Below are 19,981 nucleotides of genomic sequence, written 5' to 3' on the forward strand. Positions count from 1 at the left end.
CCTTTTCATAATCTGCTATAATGATGCCTACAAAGGACAAGATCGATTCCAGAAAAGAGGAAGTTAAAATGCCAGTGGCTGAGAGAGGTATAAGAGGGACACAGATTCGAGACCACAGTTCTGTATTTCGAAGCTATATCTATACATCGCCTTCAAGTAAATAGTATTCAACCTAAGTTCAAGTACACCAAGTATAGTGTAAACTATATACAGCATCTTCGTTTGATATACAATCAATCTGGGGAACTTCTACTGAATCTTCCTCTCTTTTTATAGTAATATCGCTCTGACATTAAAGTACAGTACACTAAGATGTTTGCCTGCTCATTTCAGATCATCAGTCTAGTAGCTACTCTAGCTCTTGATATCACTTCTACTTCCGCTTCACCAATCCTGGAAGGACGAGACGACGTCGATGTCGACAACTCAATTCAGTCGCAAGTGTGGTTACCTGCTTACACGAGGATAGTCAATCGACCGAGTCTACCTGAAGGAGGATGGGGACCTTTTTACGTCCAGGAAACATTCACAAGATCCCAGTTGGAAAATACTCTACAGGATGATGGGAGCAATACGACCACCAAGACCGATTCAGATGGATGGAATAGACGAAAGGTGTTTTGGTATATCTACAGAAATACTGGTACGATGCAATCCAAACCTTTGAGTCAAGGGGGTCAGCCAATAAACCCTCTGGGAAATGAAGATATCCTGTACAATATGACTGTGAGTGTTGCTAAATATACCCGCCAACTCGTATCACACCTTACCTAATTTGGTGGACGATCACAAGCTGGAAGGGTGTGATCATGGACGTGGGCTTATACTATACTGTAGTGCTATGATTCCGTCCATAAAAGGGCTGCCAACGGGACATTATTCGATCAACAACTTGACTTGTCAGCTTCGATCATTGTCAGGCCACATGGGTATACCTCATGGGAAGACTTAAAGGGGAAAGCGGCGTTCTACTGCCCTGAAGGTGAGTGTATCCACGAAGACTGTAAGGGATTACCCGTACCTACTTGGAATCAATCCATATATGATCAACAAGTGAGTAGGAATATAAACATCTTACATCATCGGTGATTGGCACAACGAGTGCAGTCGCTGACTTATCGCTGATTATCAGAACGGAACAAACAATGCGATAGAACTCCTATCTAGCAGGATTAGCTGAGGAAAGGAGCACTATCCTTTCGACCGTTAGATTCACATTGATCAATGATTCCCATATTTCATATACCACTTCAATGACTAGATACTGCTATATACCATCTCATGCCCGCCCAGCATGTAGTCCACCACTAAATCATCAATTTTTCATTGGATGTGGCACCTTTGGGGACTGAGCTGTATATCAAACCCACGACCTTCGCTTCACACGTCTCCTGAAGATTGCTCGTCGACACTGGTAGGTCTACGACGGGGGTCAACTTGAGCCCACCATCGACCGATGAAATCGGATTTTTGAGAGGCGTATTCTTGATTTTGACGGATCAGCTTAGAATGTTCTAACTGCTTTGCTCATTGTACGGTGCTGATTTATTGGAAAACACAGTACTCGAAATGTTTCCTCAAGTGTGAAGGGAAAGTATTCCAGTGAATGTACTGAGGATCCATCAGATTTGAGAGCCCTTCGTCCTCCTTGAGATAAAGACGACTTGGCAGTACATTCACGTCAAAGGTCTGGCTATTCTTGCTCATCGGATCCCTTATATCCTTCATTGTCGATACGAGCTTGTCCTCCCTATACTGTATCCTTCATTGTCAATACGAGCTTGTCCTCCCCGTCCCTCATCCTCTCAAACCCTGAAAGCTCGAGTTCCTTCCTTTCCGCTTCATATTGATTTATACCATCCCGGGTCAGCTCAGACTCGTCGAACAGGAAGGTCATCGGTGAGGGCGGTTATCCGTGGATACGAGGACGACCATTATCGAGCAAACTTCGTCCTGTGAACAGCACGCGGCAACGTCCTTTTCCACCGCGAGGTGCCACATGTACAAAAGAGCAGAAGGAAGTAACTGACAGCGCCCACTATGACTGTCTACAGTATGCTTGTGAAATCTATAGTGACAAGGAGCAGTACAGGGTGAGAGGCCAGAATCATCTCAACGTACAGGGCGACGTACACTTCTTGACACACTAGACCAAAATTCGGCCTCCCTTTCTTCGATTGCTATTGAAAGAAGATGGTTTAGCTCAGTCTTTCTGTTGAGCCATAGGACAGTCTAGACCCGAGCTACAGTACCCACTTCTCCTCTATGGGTGTGCCCTAGGATTCGAACTTATGTCAAGAGCACCTGCAGTCCGTGATCCGCACAAGCTTGATATAGTACATCAAAATAGCATTGGAGTGGGAATGGTTGGGAGACCACCTGTGTCGGAATAAAGTAGGTCACAGTATGTATAGTAAAGAAACGTAACACATCTCCGTCATTGGGGTCAAAGTGGCAATGACAGTCATTGAGGCCAATGAAGGGAAGGGTATCAGGGGAGGAAACCTTTCATCTTTCTTCGCTACAGTGCTCTGTACAGCAGAAATGAATCCACATCAAGATTTTAGGTGAGAATAATGGACTTTACTATCTATTCGTGCGAGTATGCTTTGCTCGGTCGATCAATCGTCCCCGTCCGCCACCTTGGTTGGGATTGTTCTCTGCTTATAATCCACAGTAAAGCTTCGTGTTCGACTCCCAGTCTTATCACTTGGTTCCTTACTCAGTGACCTCAAACATTCAAACGTATCTTCGTCCATCTTCGGTACTTGACTTTCCCTCGCATGAGGCAATGGGGCTAGCTGATCAGTCGGTATATTATTATTGGTCAACTCATTGAAATATTCTGCCCAGTTGATTACTCCCAATCTTCTAGCAGTATCAGGAACGATCGACCTCAATTCGGTTCCACTCATCGATACGATCGATATGTCTTTTTGGGATTCAGGAAACGACCTTCTTGCTTTGACTATTGCTCCTCGGGAGATGAGATTCAATCTGCCTTCCCATTGTTCATTCATATCGAGGAAATATGACGAGCCATATCGAGAATCAATCGCAATTTTCTCTGATCCATATGTTTTCCATTCATTCAAAGTTGTTTTGAGTTCATTCATGAATAGATCAAGTTGGTCTTTGTCATTATCTTGAACACATCCAGAGTTAGTATTGGTATCGTTATCTGCAGGGAAAGACTTTGGATCAGTACGACAAACTGTGATTGATCCCTTTGCACCTTTTGCTAGCCGCGTTCTCTGACCTTTCCTGGCTTTAGGTCCGGGCGTACTACCATCCGTCACGTACGAAATAATCACAAGGGAAGGTGGTCCCTGCAAGATCTCGTCCTCTTCTGAGCGGAAGTAGGACCAGGAATTTAACTTTATTCGATTAAGAAATCTAGATAAACACGATCGATCTTGATCAGATGGCTGTCTTTCATGATTTATCGCTCCCGTTCTTCCTTCTTCCTCTTCGACTTGCTTTTGGGTTTTGGCTTTGAGCTCATGGACAGCTTGGCAGAACTGAGATAAAGATTGATAATGAGCACTTCTTTCAAATTTGGGTAATCGATGCTTGCCCCTTCTCCAAAACTCATGATGTCCCCTTTCGTCCAGTAGCCCTAAGAAAGTTTCTTCTCCATATTTATCAGTTACCTCATCATGTGTTTGTTTGAGAAACATGTAAAATTCTCGCATCCCTTCACTTGTGGCATTCTTGTATTCTTCAACTGTCGAATCGATGTTCAACTTTGAGATGGGAATATACCATGGCTGCTTTAGTCTATTGGGACCCTGTGAGGTATCATCAATCCTCTTTTGAAAATCCGACGCTATCTTCTTAAGCTGAATCAAAGTTTCATGTGTGCGGCGAGTTACTTCCCTTGGACGACCGACAGTCACGATCGATTGATATGATGGGTAATGGACTGAGAACCCCTCTGCGGAAGATTTATCCGGTTGAGGGTGTCCTTCCTCCGAACACCAGAAAGATACTGTGAGTGTTGGATCGGTGTATCGCGATGATAGTTCTTCTACGAACATCCCTTCCTGTCTTCAGTAAGCAAAGTGATCTTCCCGTAGGCCCGTAGGTAAACAGTATGATATGATAAACTTGAGACAATTGTTTCCCACTAGCGTCAGAACAGGAAAGTCCACAGTACTCGAGTACAGTATTTTCATATATTTATCAGGAATGACTGTCTTCTCTTCGGTTTCAGGGCTGCAAAACCTATTACGAAGGATAAGGAGAAAGTAGTGGGAAGGCCAGGAAACATCCTTTGTACCGCTCAAACAAAAACAAAGACCAGTGAAGCAGGCAACGAAACGAGATACCGTACATAATAGTGAATTTACCTTTGGAATCCCCTTGATGGGCATTTCAGCACCGAGTCGAGACTTTCTCCAACGATACTATACTATACTATACTATGCTATGCTATGCATGACAATTGCGTAAAATGGTTGACGTTCGACATTCTCTGAATAGAAGGATTGATAACGAGTGATACAAAGTAGGGTGTACATGATGGGTAAAATTGAGTAATACACGTTTAACAGATTGAACCTATTCAAAGAAAAAGCAAAAAGCAAAACCAACACACCTCACCACCGCAACGATAAAACAAATGGTAGAATCAGGTGATACACAACCAAGCGTCTACTCTAAAAAGGATCCTCATCCTCGCCCAACACGCCCATACTGATCACCTCACCTTCAGGATCAATCACCGTTGTCGTATTAGCCGCACCCTGTTCGACATATCCCTCAACAAGTTGGAATATATCAGAATGGGATTTACTTCTCGCTCTTGTACTGGGTGTTCCTCCATTGGACCCGTTGGACATCGACATCGATCCCATCGTACTTTTCAATTTCCTTCTTATGGATGGTGTAGGCGAAGTGGGGTTGGAAGGTATGCCGGTAGAATGCGCTGGGGAGACATGTAAAGACGAAGAATAAGTAATACCCCTCCTACGTCTTCTTCTATTCTCATCTGACGTAGTTGGCGTAGTCAGAGGTATAGATGATGGAGTAGGCATGGGTACATTGGTGATTGATCTTCGTAATCGAGGTAAAGTGTGGGGTGCAGGTGCAGAGAATGTAGGGAAAGGTATACCGCTTAATTCCAATGCAGACGAGGACGAAGAAGGATCATCCATGGAAGGTAAGGGAGTCCGATTGTTGGGAGTAGGGGTGATAGAGTCCGATGATTCTCTAGACGATTCACCTTGTTCACCTTGTCGTGAAGGTAACGAATCAATATCGACTGTAGGCCCATTGGTCTCACCCGAAGAGAATTCCCCAACATCCAATCGAAGAGCACTCTGTTTTGGAGTTTTTACTCTGCTCAATCTATTATAATCTTCTACAGCATCTAATTCACTTTGCAGTACCTCGGTTTGGTTGGGTGGTAGACCGACATCGAGTTCTTCGCCACCTTTAGCTACAACTCTCGGTGAAGAGTCCATCTCATCCGAAACTTCTTTACCCAATTTACTCTCGTGTCTTCCTTCCTGTTCCTCTATCGCAGGTAGAGTCTGACACACCCATTTACCGACGTTGCTGATTGCTGCTGTGGTGGCGGGCAAGAAGGAAAACATTTGGAACACATGTACCATATCTTCGTACAGTTCATGAGTGACATTAACCCCGGCCAAAGTAGCTTTATGTGCCAGGAGGGTGATTTCGTCTCGAAGGACTTCGGAATCGCCAGATTGGATAAGCATAGGTGGTAAGCCTTGGAAATCGCCAAAGAGAGGTGAAGCGTATGGGTGGGTTAGGTAGGTAGATATTCCTTTCGGGCCGAGGTAACACCCTACGGGATTGAGGTGGTCTACGCAAGCACATATCTCAATCTTCTAGACCCAGAAATGACACACGAGAAGAAAGCCGTTGACCCACCATCGGCCTCGGGTCGAGGCACCACATCCGTAGCAGCATTCTCATCCCAACTCCCACAACTCATCGTGAGATCCACCCATGGACTCATTAGGACCAGTCCGGCTGGAAGCTTGTACCCTTCGTCTCTTAGGTACATGCACAGAGCGAGCGACAAGCCCCCTCCAGCCGAATCTCCAGCTATGATGATGTTTTCGGGTGGTATCGACAATGGAGGAGCGAGAAGACGAAGGTAGCCGTGGAGCACATCATGTAGGGGTAGAGGGAAGACATGCTCGGGTGCGAGGCGGTATGTGATTGCTGTAAAATTACGAACATCAATCACACAGATAAGACTGAAGAGATAGTCGGTTCGGGTAGACTCACCAAATACCCTAGCATTACAGCTCTTACTAACACCGATAGTGATCAACCTGTGCGTCGCAGCGTTCCCCACGTAATATGCTCCACCATGAACATAGTATATCACCCTCTCAGCCACTTTATCCGAATCAGAATCCGTCGTAGGTGTGTTGTAGCTACTCGTCGAATCACTTCGATTGGTCTTGATGGGAGATATCGGTGGACTGGTGGTAGCAGTGGTAGTGGAAGAGGGTCTGATAGTAGGAGTTGGAGAAGATATAGAGGAAGAGGTAGAAGATAGTTTTTCATTGATCATAATTTGATTTGATAAATGACTTGATCTTCCATTCCTTCTAGTATTACTACTGTTTTTCCTTCTATTCCTCTGTCTTCTCTGAGCTTTTAGTGTTTTCCATACATCCGTTCCCACAACCCATTCACCCGATAATTCCCTCTGTCCATCTTCCTTCAGATCAAACTCCCTCAAAAAACCTCTAGCAATCTCATCGCCTTTTCTCAAAGGTACTTTGAATGTGATCGGTGTGACGACGGCGTCCCCGGGAAGTGGGACGAGATATTGTAAAGAGATGAATCGTCTGATGAGGACTATATCTGCAAGGGAAGAATGATCGGCAATGTTTCGCATAAAAGAAGTTATAAATGTCATTCTGTATCCCCATGATTTCCTTTTGGGTCCGAATAAGAAATGACTAAGAAGGTTGAAGTAGACATGTAATCCTTTGGTCAAGATGAACCGGACGAATAACCACCATGTCGGTAATGTCCATAGTAAAGGGCTGGAAGAGGTTGCAGGAGGTAATCTCTGAGTGAGCGATGGGTCAACCCTCGACGAAGGTGGGAGTGGTGATGGAGAACGGAGAGGATGAGCGGTGGTGTAGTTTTGTAGTAGATGCTTGACTGGTAATGGTTGGGCACTGTTACCAGTGGTAGGTATCTGTGCGGTTGACATGTTGTCCGAGTACTATATGGTCGATGATGGTGTGGCTGAGGGGGCCATCGATGTAGTCTTCACCAGATGGGCTGACGTGTGTCGTCTTTCACTCGCTCTGGTTTATATTCGTGTACACCGCTGGGCTGTGTTGATCAATGGCGATGCAATAGATACAACTACTCAGATACGCAGAGGATCTTGTCCTTGTCTTGATTGAGCTGATGAGGGGTGATGAGGATGAAATTGAGATTGACCAGTCGCGTGTCTTGTATTTAGCGTTTGGTGTTCCAAGTGTTGTTCTTCTGCACAATGCGGGGCATAGAGGGGGCACCTGGAAGGGTCTCACAATGACGTTGTCTGGTCTCAGTTGCTCCAAGTCAATAAGATATCGATGTGATGATGGCGGCCAGTGAAGAGATGATGTGCCGTGAGATGATGTGTGTGTAAACAAGACATTCCTACTGGACTACTTTACTACTCGACATTAATTTCTGTTTTCGGCCCGATGACAAAAGCGACGACATGATCGACGAGGTCACACGTGATGATGGGATTGACAGCCGCAGACGTAACAGCTGATAGAGTAAATGCATACAACACTGACCATCAAGAATCATATGAATATCTGTTCGACACATGGGGTTCATGCACCACAATCACCAACTCTCCTCACCACCTCTTTTCTCCTCAAACATCCTCTCCACATATTCCTTGGCTTCCTCTTCAGTAAAATCACCCGCACCGTCTTTACTTATACACCATGCCAACGCTTCTCTTACTTCCCTGGGCATCGCATTGGATGAGCTAATCATTTATACAACACACGATGTCGACGATCAGTATACTCGTTCTGACGGTAACCTATGGTCATTGCTGTTCGTGCGACCCACCCAGATATATACACGTGTCCACTTTTATCGACCAACCACTCTTGGACTTCCTCTTTATTCTCCTTGATCAGATGCTGCACATAAACCTTCTCCTCCTGATCTCTACTAGCAGCAATCTGGATGTTCACACCCATCTCGCCGTATTTCTTCCATTCATCCGAGAAGTAGAAATCGGCGTATTCAGATCGACATCCGAAGTACAGTGCAGTATCTAAGGTGAGGTGACCATTCAGATAAATAGTCGTTCAATTGCCATATCAAATGCTAGGAAGAACATCGACTCACTCTCAATTGCACCTTGTTTGACTCTAGTCTCGACAAAAGCCCTCATCGGAGCTACTCCCGTCCCTGGACCTACCAGTATGACGGGCGTATCAGGATTAGGAGGTAAGAAGAGTGTAGGAAGTGAGATGTGTATCGGTAATTTGATTCCTACGCAAAATAACATGTCAGATAAATGTAATGTGACCAGGACGAGAGATTTACTCACCAACAGTCAACTGATCAAGCCATTGCGAACATAATCCCCTTCGTGGTACTTTCAAATTGGTCTTGTACTCCACTAGTGCGACCAGCAATTGGACTTTTCCAGGATGTGCCTGTTAGGTGAGGTTATCAGCCGTTGATGTCGGCTCAGATGTAGAAAGACACATACATCCCAAGAGCTAGCTATTGAAAATTGTCTTCGTCTGAGCGGTGGTAGGATCTCCAGTATGTGAGAAAGGGGTATTTTGGTATTTCTGAAATCCGCCAAGGTCTCCACGATAGTTCGGGATGGTCTAGTCGCGTACGTATGTATTTCGTCCTGTTGATATGTGCAGTAAATGAGCAATCGGCAAGTCAGTCTGGGCGCACAATCATCGCTGCTGCGTTGATAGTGAAGGATAAGTCGGCAAAAATGGTTTCGTCGAAGCACCACTTACAGGATCATCAATAAACTCATCCAACCTCTCCTGTTCCCTCTCATCGGGTGACAACCTCCGTAACCACTCGAAGAAGCTTTTCCGGGGAGAGCAGCGGAGATCGAGATGATTTGTCAATAACGAACGCAGAGTGGTTGGTTTATCGGATGGTGGGAGATGCTGAGGTAAAGGTTGTTCTGTGATCCATCAAATGACGTCAGAATAGTCACAAACAATCTACAGAGTGTCGTTCACAAAGGTCATGTATATATTGTATGTACTCACCTTCCAGAAGTGCTTCCACTTGCATCGGTATATCCGCCTGAGATTCCAGATCCATTATTTCCAAAAATGTATTAACGTCCGCTTGGTCCGATTGAGGTTGGAGTGAACATATCGATCCTGGTAGATATGGTTCCCTGTAGTTGAGAGCAGATCAGTCGACCAAATTGTTCATACGCGAGATAGATTAGGGAAGATATTTGAAAGTCTTAGAGTCATGTTTATGAGTCTGAACTCGTATGTCACTCACACATCCTCATCCTCAAACTCCAACTCGATCTCCCTCACATCCTGCCACCAATCCTCTTTGGTGACTCTTTTATTCTTCCTCAAAGTCGCCCATACCCAATCATCAGGCTTGATCACTCCATTGCTCTCATGATGGAGTACATCTGCCACTCTCGTAGGTGCTTCAGAAGCAGTATGACCGTTGGGTAATGATGAGATCGATAATCCTTCTAAAGGTATATCCAACCCATCTTCCTTCTGTTTCCGTTTCGAATTAGACGAACTTGCAATGGACGTCAATGAATATATGGGCAGCGGTAGATCTGTCGACGATATCGGAGAGTAGTCAGGAGATACAGGAAGGTAAGATAAGAAAGTATCTAGGGTCTGTTTTAGCCAAGGTATGAGAGCGTCTTCTATGCTGAAAAATCATATCAACCCCAACACACATGTTAGCTATTATTCTTGCCCAGAATGAAATAAAAGGATATGGAAGTAGACTGACCCATTTGGACTCCTCTCATCACCCCATCCATACTCTGCCAATTTGTTTGCTCCGAGCCCTTCCATCCTCCTAGCCAATATCTTTCCAGCATAACAGAACCTCTCATACGAACTATCCCCTAAGCCAAATAACGTAAAATGCACATCTTCCAATATATCCTCAGGCAGATTCGACCTCAGTAGCGCCTTCCACAAACTCGTCATCGCCGGTGGAGGGTCACCACGTCCGTGAGTGGAAGTGATAAGGATCAAGAGCGGGACATGTATGAGGGATGATATTGGGAAAGTATCCATCGATTGGACAGTGATTTTCCGACCTGCTGCTCTGAACGATCGGGAAACTCGCTCGGCTACATCTTGGGCGTTGCCTGTTTCGGATGCGTAGAGTATCAGAGGAATCATGGGAGGTGGGGTTGGCGGGTAGGACGACTGGGATAGTCTGCTCTATGAGGTGATGACAGTTGGTGAAGAAACAAACCGATGAAATATATGGATGGGATGATTTCTTGCAAGTGAACGCAAACTCGATGAAGCTGACCTCCACTTGCGCCCGGTGCTGAAATAACGGAAATAGAAACGTTACACTGTGACGAAAATCTCATGACTTGCAAGGCTTATCTGACTGCTTCTTCGAAGCGTATGCATGTCGCAATGAGTATTGATAGCAGGTCCCTGTTGGGAGGGCAGAGTCATGATGCATGCATGGCATGGTGTTGAGGCTGAGTGCTGAGTGCTGAGGTATGAGGAATAGGTGGGATTACCCTGAATAGCGAGGTAATCATGACATCAACGTGAATTCAATTCATTTCATTTCATTTCGACAGAACAGACAAAAGTCGTGTACTTTAACGCAGAGATTACCTTTTGACTTCTCCCTCATACGTCCAACTGATCAGAGTCGTCTCAAGATGCCTACGCCGGAACTGTTCAAATTACCTTACGACCGAGTGTCACCCAAGGATAAGCAGAGGTAAGCGCATCTCCGCTCTTCATTGACAATGGTCAACTGATTTGGGGTTATGTGATCTTGGTAGTTTTGCTTATACAACTCTGGTCAAGAGGTAAGTCCCCTCGTACCTTATTGCTATGCCGAGCTGACACCGATGATGATTCACAGATGGCCAGTGGTACTCACCAACGTGGTATCTGCGGTGTCCAACGTGAACCATGAGATATCCATGCAATCCGACATTTCCAAAGAAGCTGAAGAAAAGTTGGAGGAAGGGAAAAGGATAATCAGTCAGATAAGTCAGATGAAATATGATATGGGACATAATGCAGCTTTGACGTGAGTAAAGTCTCTCATCCTCAGCTTGAACAAACGTATCGTATCGACGTCCCCGCTGACGGAACGATATGGTGTTGGTATCTTCGAATAGACCGATAGAGAACGATGGTGATATCAACAGAGAATGCTATAATGATGAGCTCAAGACTTATCCAGATCATGACAGGAGATGGAGTACGATGAATTGGCTGTTCGCTGAATGTTATGTGTAAGTTTATACCATACCAACTCTGTTGACCAGGTAACAAACATCGACTGATGTGCTTCACATATAGTTATCGAAGACTGAGAAGTTACTTTGCCTCTACGGTCCATTGGAGAGACTATGATCCGTTCTTTGAACAGAAAGCCGAGACTTACAAATCGAGTTCGACTGCTATTGTCCGTGAGTACAAACTTTCCTGTGCTGTATGTTTTTTGAGGCCTGTGATCGTTTACCTAATTGATTGATCTTGTGTAGACCTCGCCAAAGCAATGAACCAAGCTGTAGAGGAGAAAGATGAATTGATCAAAGATTATGAAAAGCCCGGATCCGCCTTGGAGATCGCTTTCATGTGAGTTATCCCCAACTCTCTCAAAAGGGGTTCGTGGATAAGCTGAGAATTGTCTATCTATGTATAGGGAGATGATTCAAGCGGACCTCTGGGGCAATGCAACTGTTAGCACCTTCTCCAAAAACAATCGTATGAAGAATCACGCTGATGAACTGCAACCTGTAGGACCTTTCCCTCCTTATTGATCTCAAATACGAGGACCTCCAGAAACTCCAAGCTGTAGGAGCCGCCGCACAAGAGGAACAAGCCAAATTCATATTGAGAAATGACCTGAGCAAAGCTTGGGATCATCTGAAAACTCTGAAAGGTGGCAGGGTCGATATAGTGTTGGATAACGGTAAGCCCGTATTTGATAGATGACTGTCGCAGAAACAGCGATACTGATTGTCATATGTTCCCTGTCGTAGCTGGTTTTGAGGTTAGTCCATACCAGTATGAGTCATTCCAAGTCAAATGAGGGTGACTGACGTGATTGAGTTGATATTCAGCTGTATACCGACTTGATATTAGCGGACTTTTTGGTATCCTGTACACCCTTTGTTGATCAGGTGATATTCCAGTGAGCCTTCTCTACCACCTAGCTCGGTGATAAGAGAAGCTGACGTCGCATAGTCCGAAAGCGATCCCCTGGTTTGTTTCTGACGTACTGCCGTACGACTTCACGTAGGTACTAGCATCTCCTACCTTCCGCATTGTCCATTTACTGATAAAATGTCTAATTGTAGTTGGGCAATTGACTCTCTGCTCGATACATCATTCTTCGCCTCTCACGCATCTACTCCCCTCAGCCCCGATGATCTAGCCTCTTTGTCAGGATTAGCAGCAAGGTGGAAGAGACATCTGAATTCTGGTCGATTCAAGTTATCCGTACCGGAGAACACCAAGTTGGGCAAAGCCACACCCTTAGGTAGATTCTGGACAACGCAATATTCCTTCCAAGATCTTCCGGAAATCGCTCCTGGGACATTACAGGAATTGAGAAAGAGCGATTTGGTCATCTTCAAAGGTGATCTGAACTACAGGAAGTAAGTGTGGTCTGCATCAAAACCGGAAGCGAACCGAACGCTGATATTCCGATGACAGATTGGTAGGAGATGCTTGGTGGCCTACTACTACTCCTTTCGAAGTCGCGTTGGGTAAGAAGCCTTCCCTACACTCTCCAATCCAATCTGTACGGTTTGCTGATGTATACCCTACTATTTAGGTCCATTGGCAGGGAAGATCACTTTATTGAGTTTGAGGACTAACAAAGCTGACACGATGTGAGTGTAACTTTTCCCCATGTTTATCTATCGCGACAGATACTAAGATGAGTGATCCGATCAGTGTCGGCTTGGAAGAAGGAATCGAGGAGAGATTGAACAAGGAAGCTCCTGATTGGAGAGTATCTGGCAAGTGAGTTGAATTCTTCTTTGTAATGGTATCAAAGATGATCATGGAGTTCATAAGCTCATGTGTGCGTCTCTACATTTCCCGCAGATACGCCGTGGTATCGTTCTCAAAACGGCGATAAATGAACATTACAAAAGCGGCATAACATCAATTAAAACTATAGAAATATGCATATGCGTTGAGTACATTGAACATGGTGTATATGAACTAACTGATACAATGTACGAAATGTACTATCAATGTCCAATACATTCACGATGTAAATCTAAGAACAATTCGTCCAATGTAATCTCCATCTTGAATGTCATTGCTCATTCCGATACGTCCCCTCGAGTGATTTTATTCAATAGATCCCCATTGACACCTACTCTTGAGGGTGTCTTTTTCGGAGTGAACACGTCTCTTGGTGAAGCAGGCGGAGAAGGGATCGGTCTATCTGTTCTAGGCGAAGGCCAGGGCGGGGGTGGTTTCCTCCTAGACGATGGGGTCCTGGTAGGTGTTTGATTCTGACTCTGAGCTAAGGTATCATCCAGATCTACCCTACTAGCCAATTGGTTGGGTGGAGTCGATGGTCGAGGAGAAGAAACAATATGATTGATCCTCGCATTCGCATTAGCTGTACTTGGTCTTCTTTTCCTTGTTGGAGTCGCATGGATATCCATCGGGAAACTGATAAATACCAATTTACCTGTTGGTTGATCTAACGATAGACTAAGATTGATTGAGCTTGCCGATAAGGGAGCTTGGGCATTAACACCATTAGTTGAAAGTTGGACGGGACTACTTCCAACGATATTATCTGATTTGGTTGTACTCTGTTTCTTTATCGTTACTTCCCATTTGATCTCTCCATCTCCATCTTCATCGTCCCCCTCACGAGGTCTATTATCAATACAGTTAACAATTACTTCAAATCCTCCTCCGCTAGTACCGGTACCAGGTACCAAAGAAGATTTCCTATTTCCGCTTCGAGAAGGGGTATGATTCCCTCCTGTGAGTAACGATCTCCGACGGGGGTTCAACCCTATTTCACCATCTGATGATAATCCCTCTGTATCGCTGGAAAAAGATGGCCTCCCAGTTCTACTTTCATTTTCGTTGTCTGTGGCAAGTTCGAGTATCTTAGGTGAATCATCTAATGATCCTTGACGTTTTGGTACTGGTATTGGTATTATGGGAGAATCAGATGAAGCTTGATTACGAAGTGTAGGGAAATTGGAAGGGGAAGAGGAAGGTGGTTGATCGACAGAAAGTGACGGACGATGTCTTATTGCTTTATTGGCTGGGGCAGATGAAGAAGGAGTGGAAAAAGATGGTTTACGTGCTAGCCATTCGGCTGTTACTCTAGGTTTCTCCGAACCCCTTCTTGGTCTATTCATACTAGGCGAAGGGGAAAGATCGTGTGAGTCATGTGAAGATCCACCAACAGCAGATAGAGCCTGCATCATACCTACACTAGGTGGAGTTTCAGGTCTATGCGACTGCGTAGGGGTCGAAGTCCGTTGATGCTGATGTTGATGTTGATGTTGATTATGCAATGCTCTAGGAGATTTAGGCATAGGTCGACGAGGAGGTGAGAGCGCAGTGGGGTAAAAAGGCGTTTTGGCGGAATCGGGAGGTGTGGGTGGTCTTCTATCGTCGTATGGCGAAGAATACTGCGATTGTGACTGTGGTTGATCATTGCCATTATTCATGATTTTACCGAATATTCCTATCCCACTTGTCGATCCTAGTCCACCATCTAAGACTCTAGGTAAAGAAGAAGACAAAGACCCATTATCGGATCTGATCCCCAGAGCAGCTAAGTTATTCAATATTGATATTGGATCCTCATCCCTATCTCTATTGATATTACCCGAAGGTATTATCACCACTGCCTGATCTTTCTCCCCTTCACTGGATAATTTCCCATTATACACAAATGCCGATCTCTTGGCCGTTGTGGGCGAGGGTAATCCATACTTTATATATCTGGATGTATCTGATCCCCTCCTAGTGGTAGGATATGTCGCGAATTTTTCCCTTTCCCTGTCCTTCTCATTCGGTTCTCTGTGGTTATTGTTATTGTTGTTGTTGTTGTTGTTGTTGTTGTCGAAGAGAAATCCTCTGGGGGAAGCAGGAAATTCCCTGGGAGAAGAGGGTAATCGTCTAGGTGAAGTGGGCGGTTCTGAGGTATTACTGGATACATTATTACTCGGCAAAGGATCCGAATCTGAGAAAGTAGGAGTTTCGTTAGATTTGTTACTCAAACTGGCCTTTCGCCGTAGTAATCTAGATGGATGGTATTTCGATGTGGGCGATTCTGCGACTGCCGGTAGGAAAGCAGGTGATGAGCTAGATGCGTTGACAGTGCTTGTAGAAGCGTTTGTAGAGCTCGACGTGAATGGATGAGTGAATTGTGGTTTGTCGGAGGAAGTTATGCTAGGTGAAGAAGTCAAGGTCTGACTGTTGGACGTGTCGGGAGGTGGAGGATCTTTGTCGTGGTTGGATCTCAAGAAGGGGAATTGGGGCATGCTGAAGATCTTGGTCTTCTGTTGATCATGAGAGCCTGCCTTCTGTTTGTTGGGTGTCGTTGAACGAGTTTGCGATTGCTCCGTCACTCAGGCGAGAAGGCAGTATTTTACAGCAACTACCGCGACTTTCTTTCTTTTGATGCTTCTTCTATCTTTGACACTGACTGGGATAGGAACCGGATTCGATGACGTCTGTTACCGCATCGGATTGTGTGCAATTGAGAGTAGGTAATGTTCCCCCAAAGTTAATTCAGCTTACTACGGTAATACATGAACATCAACGCGTCTTTTCTTTGCTCAAACAGCACCGTCTTGAACATGAGTTTGACCTTATGTGAATAAAGCTCGAAACACGTCTCGTCTGCACGTCTTATGCTACCTACCCTTGTACCAAACTTTATATCGAGGCACGACGATCATCCTACCACTTGTCTGACCTCCTTTGGGAAATTCAACAATGCCACATGGTTTATGCCGATCATGAAAGATTCAGCCTCTCATCGCATCATCAAACTTACCAAAGCAATCGATCACCAGCTGGTGGAGGGGAATACATGCATATGGCATACCTCAGCGGGAGAAAATAGGCTCGAGAGGGTGTTAAGCAGGTGCAGAATAAAGAAGCTTCTTTCATACTCAGGCATACGACCTACCTATTGACGTACATCCAAGATATATTTCCCCTTCAGTGCGAAGATTAAGAACAAGATTTCAATTGAGAGTACGCATTGGTATGCGACCACGTACATCGTATACCAGCAGGATGCATAATTGAAGAAGCAATACGACTTTCTCGTTAAGGGTAAACACTATTTCTCTCATAAGGAATGCATATATGTACTCCAAACCGAACTTCGTCGGCCGCGTTTCGTATCGCATGTTTTCCAAAGAACTCTAAGCGTCAAGTCTAGACCGTTTTCCTCCTTTCAGCGAACGAGAAAGACGTCGCAGGTACCAGGATCAGATCCGATTCTGTGCATCACCTGATATTTTGATCTTCTGGTCCTGGAAAACGCCTCAAGGAACGCTGTGCGATGTACAGTAGATAAAATGCTGTATCAACGTCGCAAGCCATTTGTTGTCGATCGTCGAAAGACTTCATTCGAGCAGTGGCAACGAGTGAAATCCTGCGATAGAGCTAATGGCAAGCGAAATGCAAAGTTCATTCTGGGTACTAGGTCATAATTGTATTCATGACTATCTATGTAGTTGTACAAATAAGTGGGCATTACTAATTTATCCTCTATCAGAAGACACATATCAATATCTACTGTGAATGCAAAGATCAATGCCGAAAAAAGGAAAACAAGATTGATAAGTTGTACAAATTGATTTGTTAAGATGCGCAGATATATATGATGAAAGATGCAGATGATTCAACTAAATGATAAATGATGTGTAAAAGGCAAAATCAAATGGATTAAAGGTATTGACTACTGATTATCGGAAGAATGGATTAGGTGAATTGACTGTGGATAGTTCGGGTGAAATTGGATTAACACGTAATTCAGATATAGATGAGGGTGTTTTGCCTTTGAGGACTTCGAAGAAAGGATGTTGATTTTGATACTGGTATTGATATTGATGTTGGGGTAACGTGAGACCTCCTTCGGCGAGTAATTGGGGTGTGGGTGGTAAAGAGCCTCCGTTGGACGAGGAGGATCGTGATCGATGAACAGGGGATGATAATGGTCCCGAGTCGGCTCTTAACGATGGTGTTTCCAACTCGTCAAATACAAAAACCGTATCTTCAGTTTGCCAAGTCTCCCCTTCCCCCTCTCCTTCGATTTCAGGTACTTCCTGTAAAGGCATCAACGACTCTACGGTCTGATACTGAGGTGTTGGAGTAGAGTCCTGAGCGGCGTAGTGAGCGAGACGAAGTTCCTCTTCACCCATGGTAAAGGTATCCACTTCCAATACGAGTTTTCGAAGAGCCGCAAGTGATATACGATCGGCAGGGTTGATGGTGAATATCTGTTGGAGGACGAAGAGACACTGAGATGAGATAGGTAGAATGCGTCGAAGGAAGTTGGGATCATTGAGGAACGAGTTGAATGATTCATCTGAAGGTGATGCAATTCTCCATGGGTTTCTTCCACAGACCAAATTAACCAATATCACACCTAATGACCAAACATCTCCAGGTCGAGTAGGATACGATGAGGTGTCGGGGAACCAGTCTCCAAGACACTCTGGAGCGATGTAGAATGTCGACCCACAGCCAAATTCACTTGATTCCTGTTCCGAGGTGGCCAAACCGAAATCGCATATACGCACTCTCGTGCCGTCTTGCGAACAGACAATGTTCTCCGGTTTGATATCTCGATGACTTATACCGAGGGAATGAAGCCATGCTACACCGTCCAGCAGCTGTAGGAAGACATCGCGTATGAGTTCATCGTCGCCGACATACTGCATGAAACAAAAGTGGCATTAGCTTTGGAGTGGCAAAGGAATGTCTCAGAAAGGAGGTTTAAGTTTTACTCACGCGCTGTTTATCCGTTATCATAGCGAACAAATCACCTTCCTCTCCAAACTCCATCACTACATAGACGTTGTCGCCTTCTTCGATCATCCTGTCCATAGCGATAATACTAGGGTGTGCAGATGCCAGTCGATGAAGAGCGATCTCACGACGCTGGAAATGTTTCTGACGCGAGTCAAGACCATGTCGACGCAGACATTTCACAGCACGCCAAAGTGGTTGAGAGTATTTGTAATCGATGGCCAGGTAGACGACACCGTATGCACCGGTGCCTATCACTGAAGTGAGTTCAAGGCAGCCATTGTCGATGATTCTTGGGAACCCGCCAGCGGGGTGAGTCGAAGTTGAAGCGTTCATGTCGATTAGTTGATTATGAATATATTTCTATGTATGTCGTAGCAGTCGTTTTTGTCCGTTAAAAAACCGAGATTCCTTTCCTTGAGATATTTATAAGATATATTGGTAGATAAGTAGAGTTGGTGATCGAAGATGGATGAGTGTGATAAGGTGTGTAATTATATAGAGCTTGAGCCTTGGTGAAAGAACGAAGAGAAAAACGGAGACGAGGTATACGTTGTTTCGAAGAGGGAGTCGTAGATGATCTGGTCTGATTACCAAGAAACTGATTACTGAATGATTATATCGCTCGAGAGTGTGTTGAAGGAGAGTGTAGCTAGATGTTCGAGATCAGAACAAAGTTCAGATATATATGGACAGAAGGTTTTTTTTTTTGGTGGAAGGAGAGAAAGAACAATAATAAGAAGTGGTTGTACGACGTCGAAAGGATTGAAAAGCCCAAAGTCAAACAAAGAGTCGTCGTCGTGTTCAGAAAACGACCAAATAATCGCTCTCTCGTCTTACCAAGGGAATGTCGACGCAAAGAATAATAATAGTACTAACCACATTTGTAAGCTTCAAATGGGCCAAGGGAGAAAGGTCCCAACCGTAATTTGCTCTTCTCTCCCCTGCGACTTTGACCCTGACTGAGAAGACAACAGCTACGCTACAGCAGCTCTGCAGTACGCAATCTGCTAAACTGCTACTCAATTGAGATCGTGGCATCGTGCGTAACCCTTAGAATGTGTCGTCAGGGCATCTTTTCATTTCTTGATGCAAAAAGGTCCAAAGAGATGGGTCCGATGACCCTGATATCTCGTACATACACAAGAGGACGCCGAGAGATGGAGTCGTTCAGGTAAAGCGGGAGCAAAGGTTAACTTATCCTTCTTTTGGCCCTAACAAGTTGTGGCGGTCTCGGTTCCTGGTTCACAGAAAGGCGAAGAAAAGGAACGCAGAGGGGGTGAGGAACGGATGTTTTTGTTCTTTTCGGGAAATATTTCTCTCTTCATGCTTGAAACGGAAGCATCACTGGTTGTACATACCTCAACCAAAGACTTCATGACGCGTTATGTCTTGGTTTGCATAGCATTTCCCCCCTTTCGTGTTTCGTTTTCGTGAAAATCATTTATTTGTTTTCGCAACCTGCACTAGTTTCGCAGTCCCTTCAATCCGTAAGCAGCCAAGCAGCCTCTTGTCATTAACAATGGTTAGCCTGGAAACCAACATTTGTTCACCTTCACGTTTGTTTTGTTTGACGTTGAAAAATGAAAAAAAGCCTCCACGTTCAGTTGAGTTCAGGTAACAGATAGATGAAACTTCGGTAGCTTGACCGAATTCGTGCATGGCCCTTGAACACGAACCTGAATGAGATTCACAACAGTTCAGGTGGAGTGGCGTCTCATCATGTTATC

General features: G+C 44.8%; 7 protein-coding genes across 7 annotated transcripts; 2 read left to right on the forward strand and 5 right to left on the reverse strand.

Annotated features, from left to right (window-relative positions):
- Positions 1-312: 312 nt before the first annotated feature.
- Positions 313-1,180, forward strand: L199_006951 (uncharacterized protein; the record flags this gene model as incomplete). Its single annotated transcript, XM_064892648.1, has 3 exons — positions 313-726; positions 838-1,053; positions 1,133-1,180. The coding sequence occupies 3 exons, from the start codon at positions 313-315 to the stop codon at positions 1,178-1,180; spliced, it is 678 nt and encodes a 225-aa protein (XP_064748720.1).
- A 1,441-nt stretch (positions 1,181-2,621) lies between these two features.
- Positions 2,622-4,040, reverse strand: L199_006952 (uncharacterized protein; the record flags this gene model as incomplete). Its single annotated transcript, XM_064892649.1, has 1 exon — positions 2,622-4,040. One exon carries the CDS (start codon positions 4,038-4,040, stop codon positions 2,622-2,624), a length of 1,419 nt encoding a protein of 472 aa, XP_064748721.1.
- Positions 4,041-4,661: 621 nt separating this feature from the next.
- Positions 4,662-7,210, reverse strand: L199_006953 (uncharacterized protein; the record flags this gene model as incomplete). The annotated part of the gene is made up of 3 exons (XM_064892650.1): positions 4,662-5,833; positions 5,902-6,198; positions 6,265-7,210. 3 exons carry the CDS (start codon positions 7,208-7,210, stop codon positions 4,662-4,664), a joined length of 2,415 nt encoding a protein of 804 aa, XP_064748722.1.
- A 638-nt stretch (positions 7,211-7,848) lies between these two features.
- L199_006954 (NADPH-dependent diflavin oxidoreductase 1) lies at positions 7,849-10,400 on the reverse strand (the record flags this gene model as incomplete). The annotated part of the gene is made up of 9 exons (XM_064892651.1): positions 7,849-7,996; positions 8,083-8,293; positions 8,368-8,514; positions 8,573-8,681; positions 8,738-8,887; positions 9,006-9,181; positions 9,270-9,403; positions 9,517-9,915; positions 10,000-10,400. 9 exons carry the CDS (start codon positions 10,398-10,400, stop codon positions 7,849-7,851), a joined length of 1,875 nt encoding a protein of 624 aa, XP_064748723.1.
- Positions 10,401-10,906: 506 nt separating this feature from the next.
- Positions 10,907-13,353, forward strand: L199_006955 (uncharacterized protein; the record flags this gene model as incomplete). The annotated part of the gene is made up of 16 exons (XM_064892652.1): positions 10,907-10,968; positions 11,033-11,059; positions 11,116-11,286; positions 11,378-11,494; positions 11,562-11,671; positions 11,747-11,840; positions 11,908-11,944; positions 12,006-12,177; positions 12,248-12,258; positions 12,329-12,399; positions 12,453-12,503; positions 12,566-12,865; positions 12,924-12,976; positions 13,045-13,102; positions 13,167-13,235; positions 13,320-13,353. 16 exons carry the CDS (start codon positions 10,907-10,909, stop codon positions 13,351-13,353), a joined length of 1,437 nt encoding a protein of 478 aa, XP_064748724.1.
- Positions 13,354-13,543: 190 nt separating this feature from the next.
- Positions 13,544-15,745, reverse strand: L199_006956 (uncharacterized protein; the record flags this gene model as incomplete). The annotated part of the gene is made up of 1 exon (XM_064892653.1): positions 13,544-15,745. The coding sequence occupies one exon, from the start codon at positions 15,743-15,745 to the stop codon at positions 13,544-13,546; it is 2,202 nt and encodes a 733-aa protein (XP_064748725.1).
- Positions 15,746-17,185: 1,440 nt separating this feature from the next.
- On the reverse strand, positions 17,186-18,587 carry L199_006957 (uncharacterized protein; the record flags this gene model as incomplete). Its single annotated transcript, XM_064892654.1, has 2 exons — positions 17,186-18,157; positions 18,234-18,587. The coding sequence occupies 2 exons, from the start codon at positions 18,585-18,587 to the stop codon at positions 17,186-17,188; spliced, it is 1,326 nt and encodes a 441-aa protein (XP_064748726.1).
- Positions 18,588-19,981: the final 1,394 nt, after the last annotated feature.

The sequence above is a fragment of the Kwoniella botswanensis genome, chromosome 2, assembly GCF_036426115.1.
Source record: "Kwoniella botswanensis chromosome 2, complete sequence".
Lineage (NCBI taxonomy): Eukaryota > Fungi > Basidiomycota > Tremellomycetes > Tremellales > Cryptococcaceae > Kwoniella > Kwoniella botswanensis.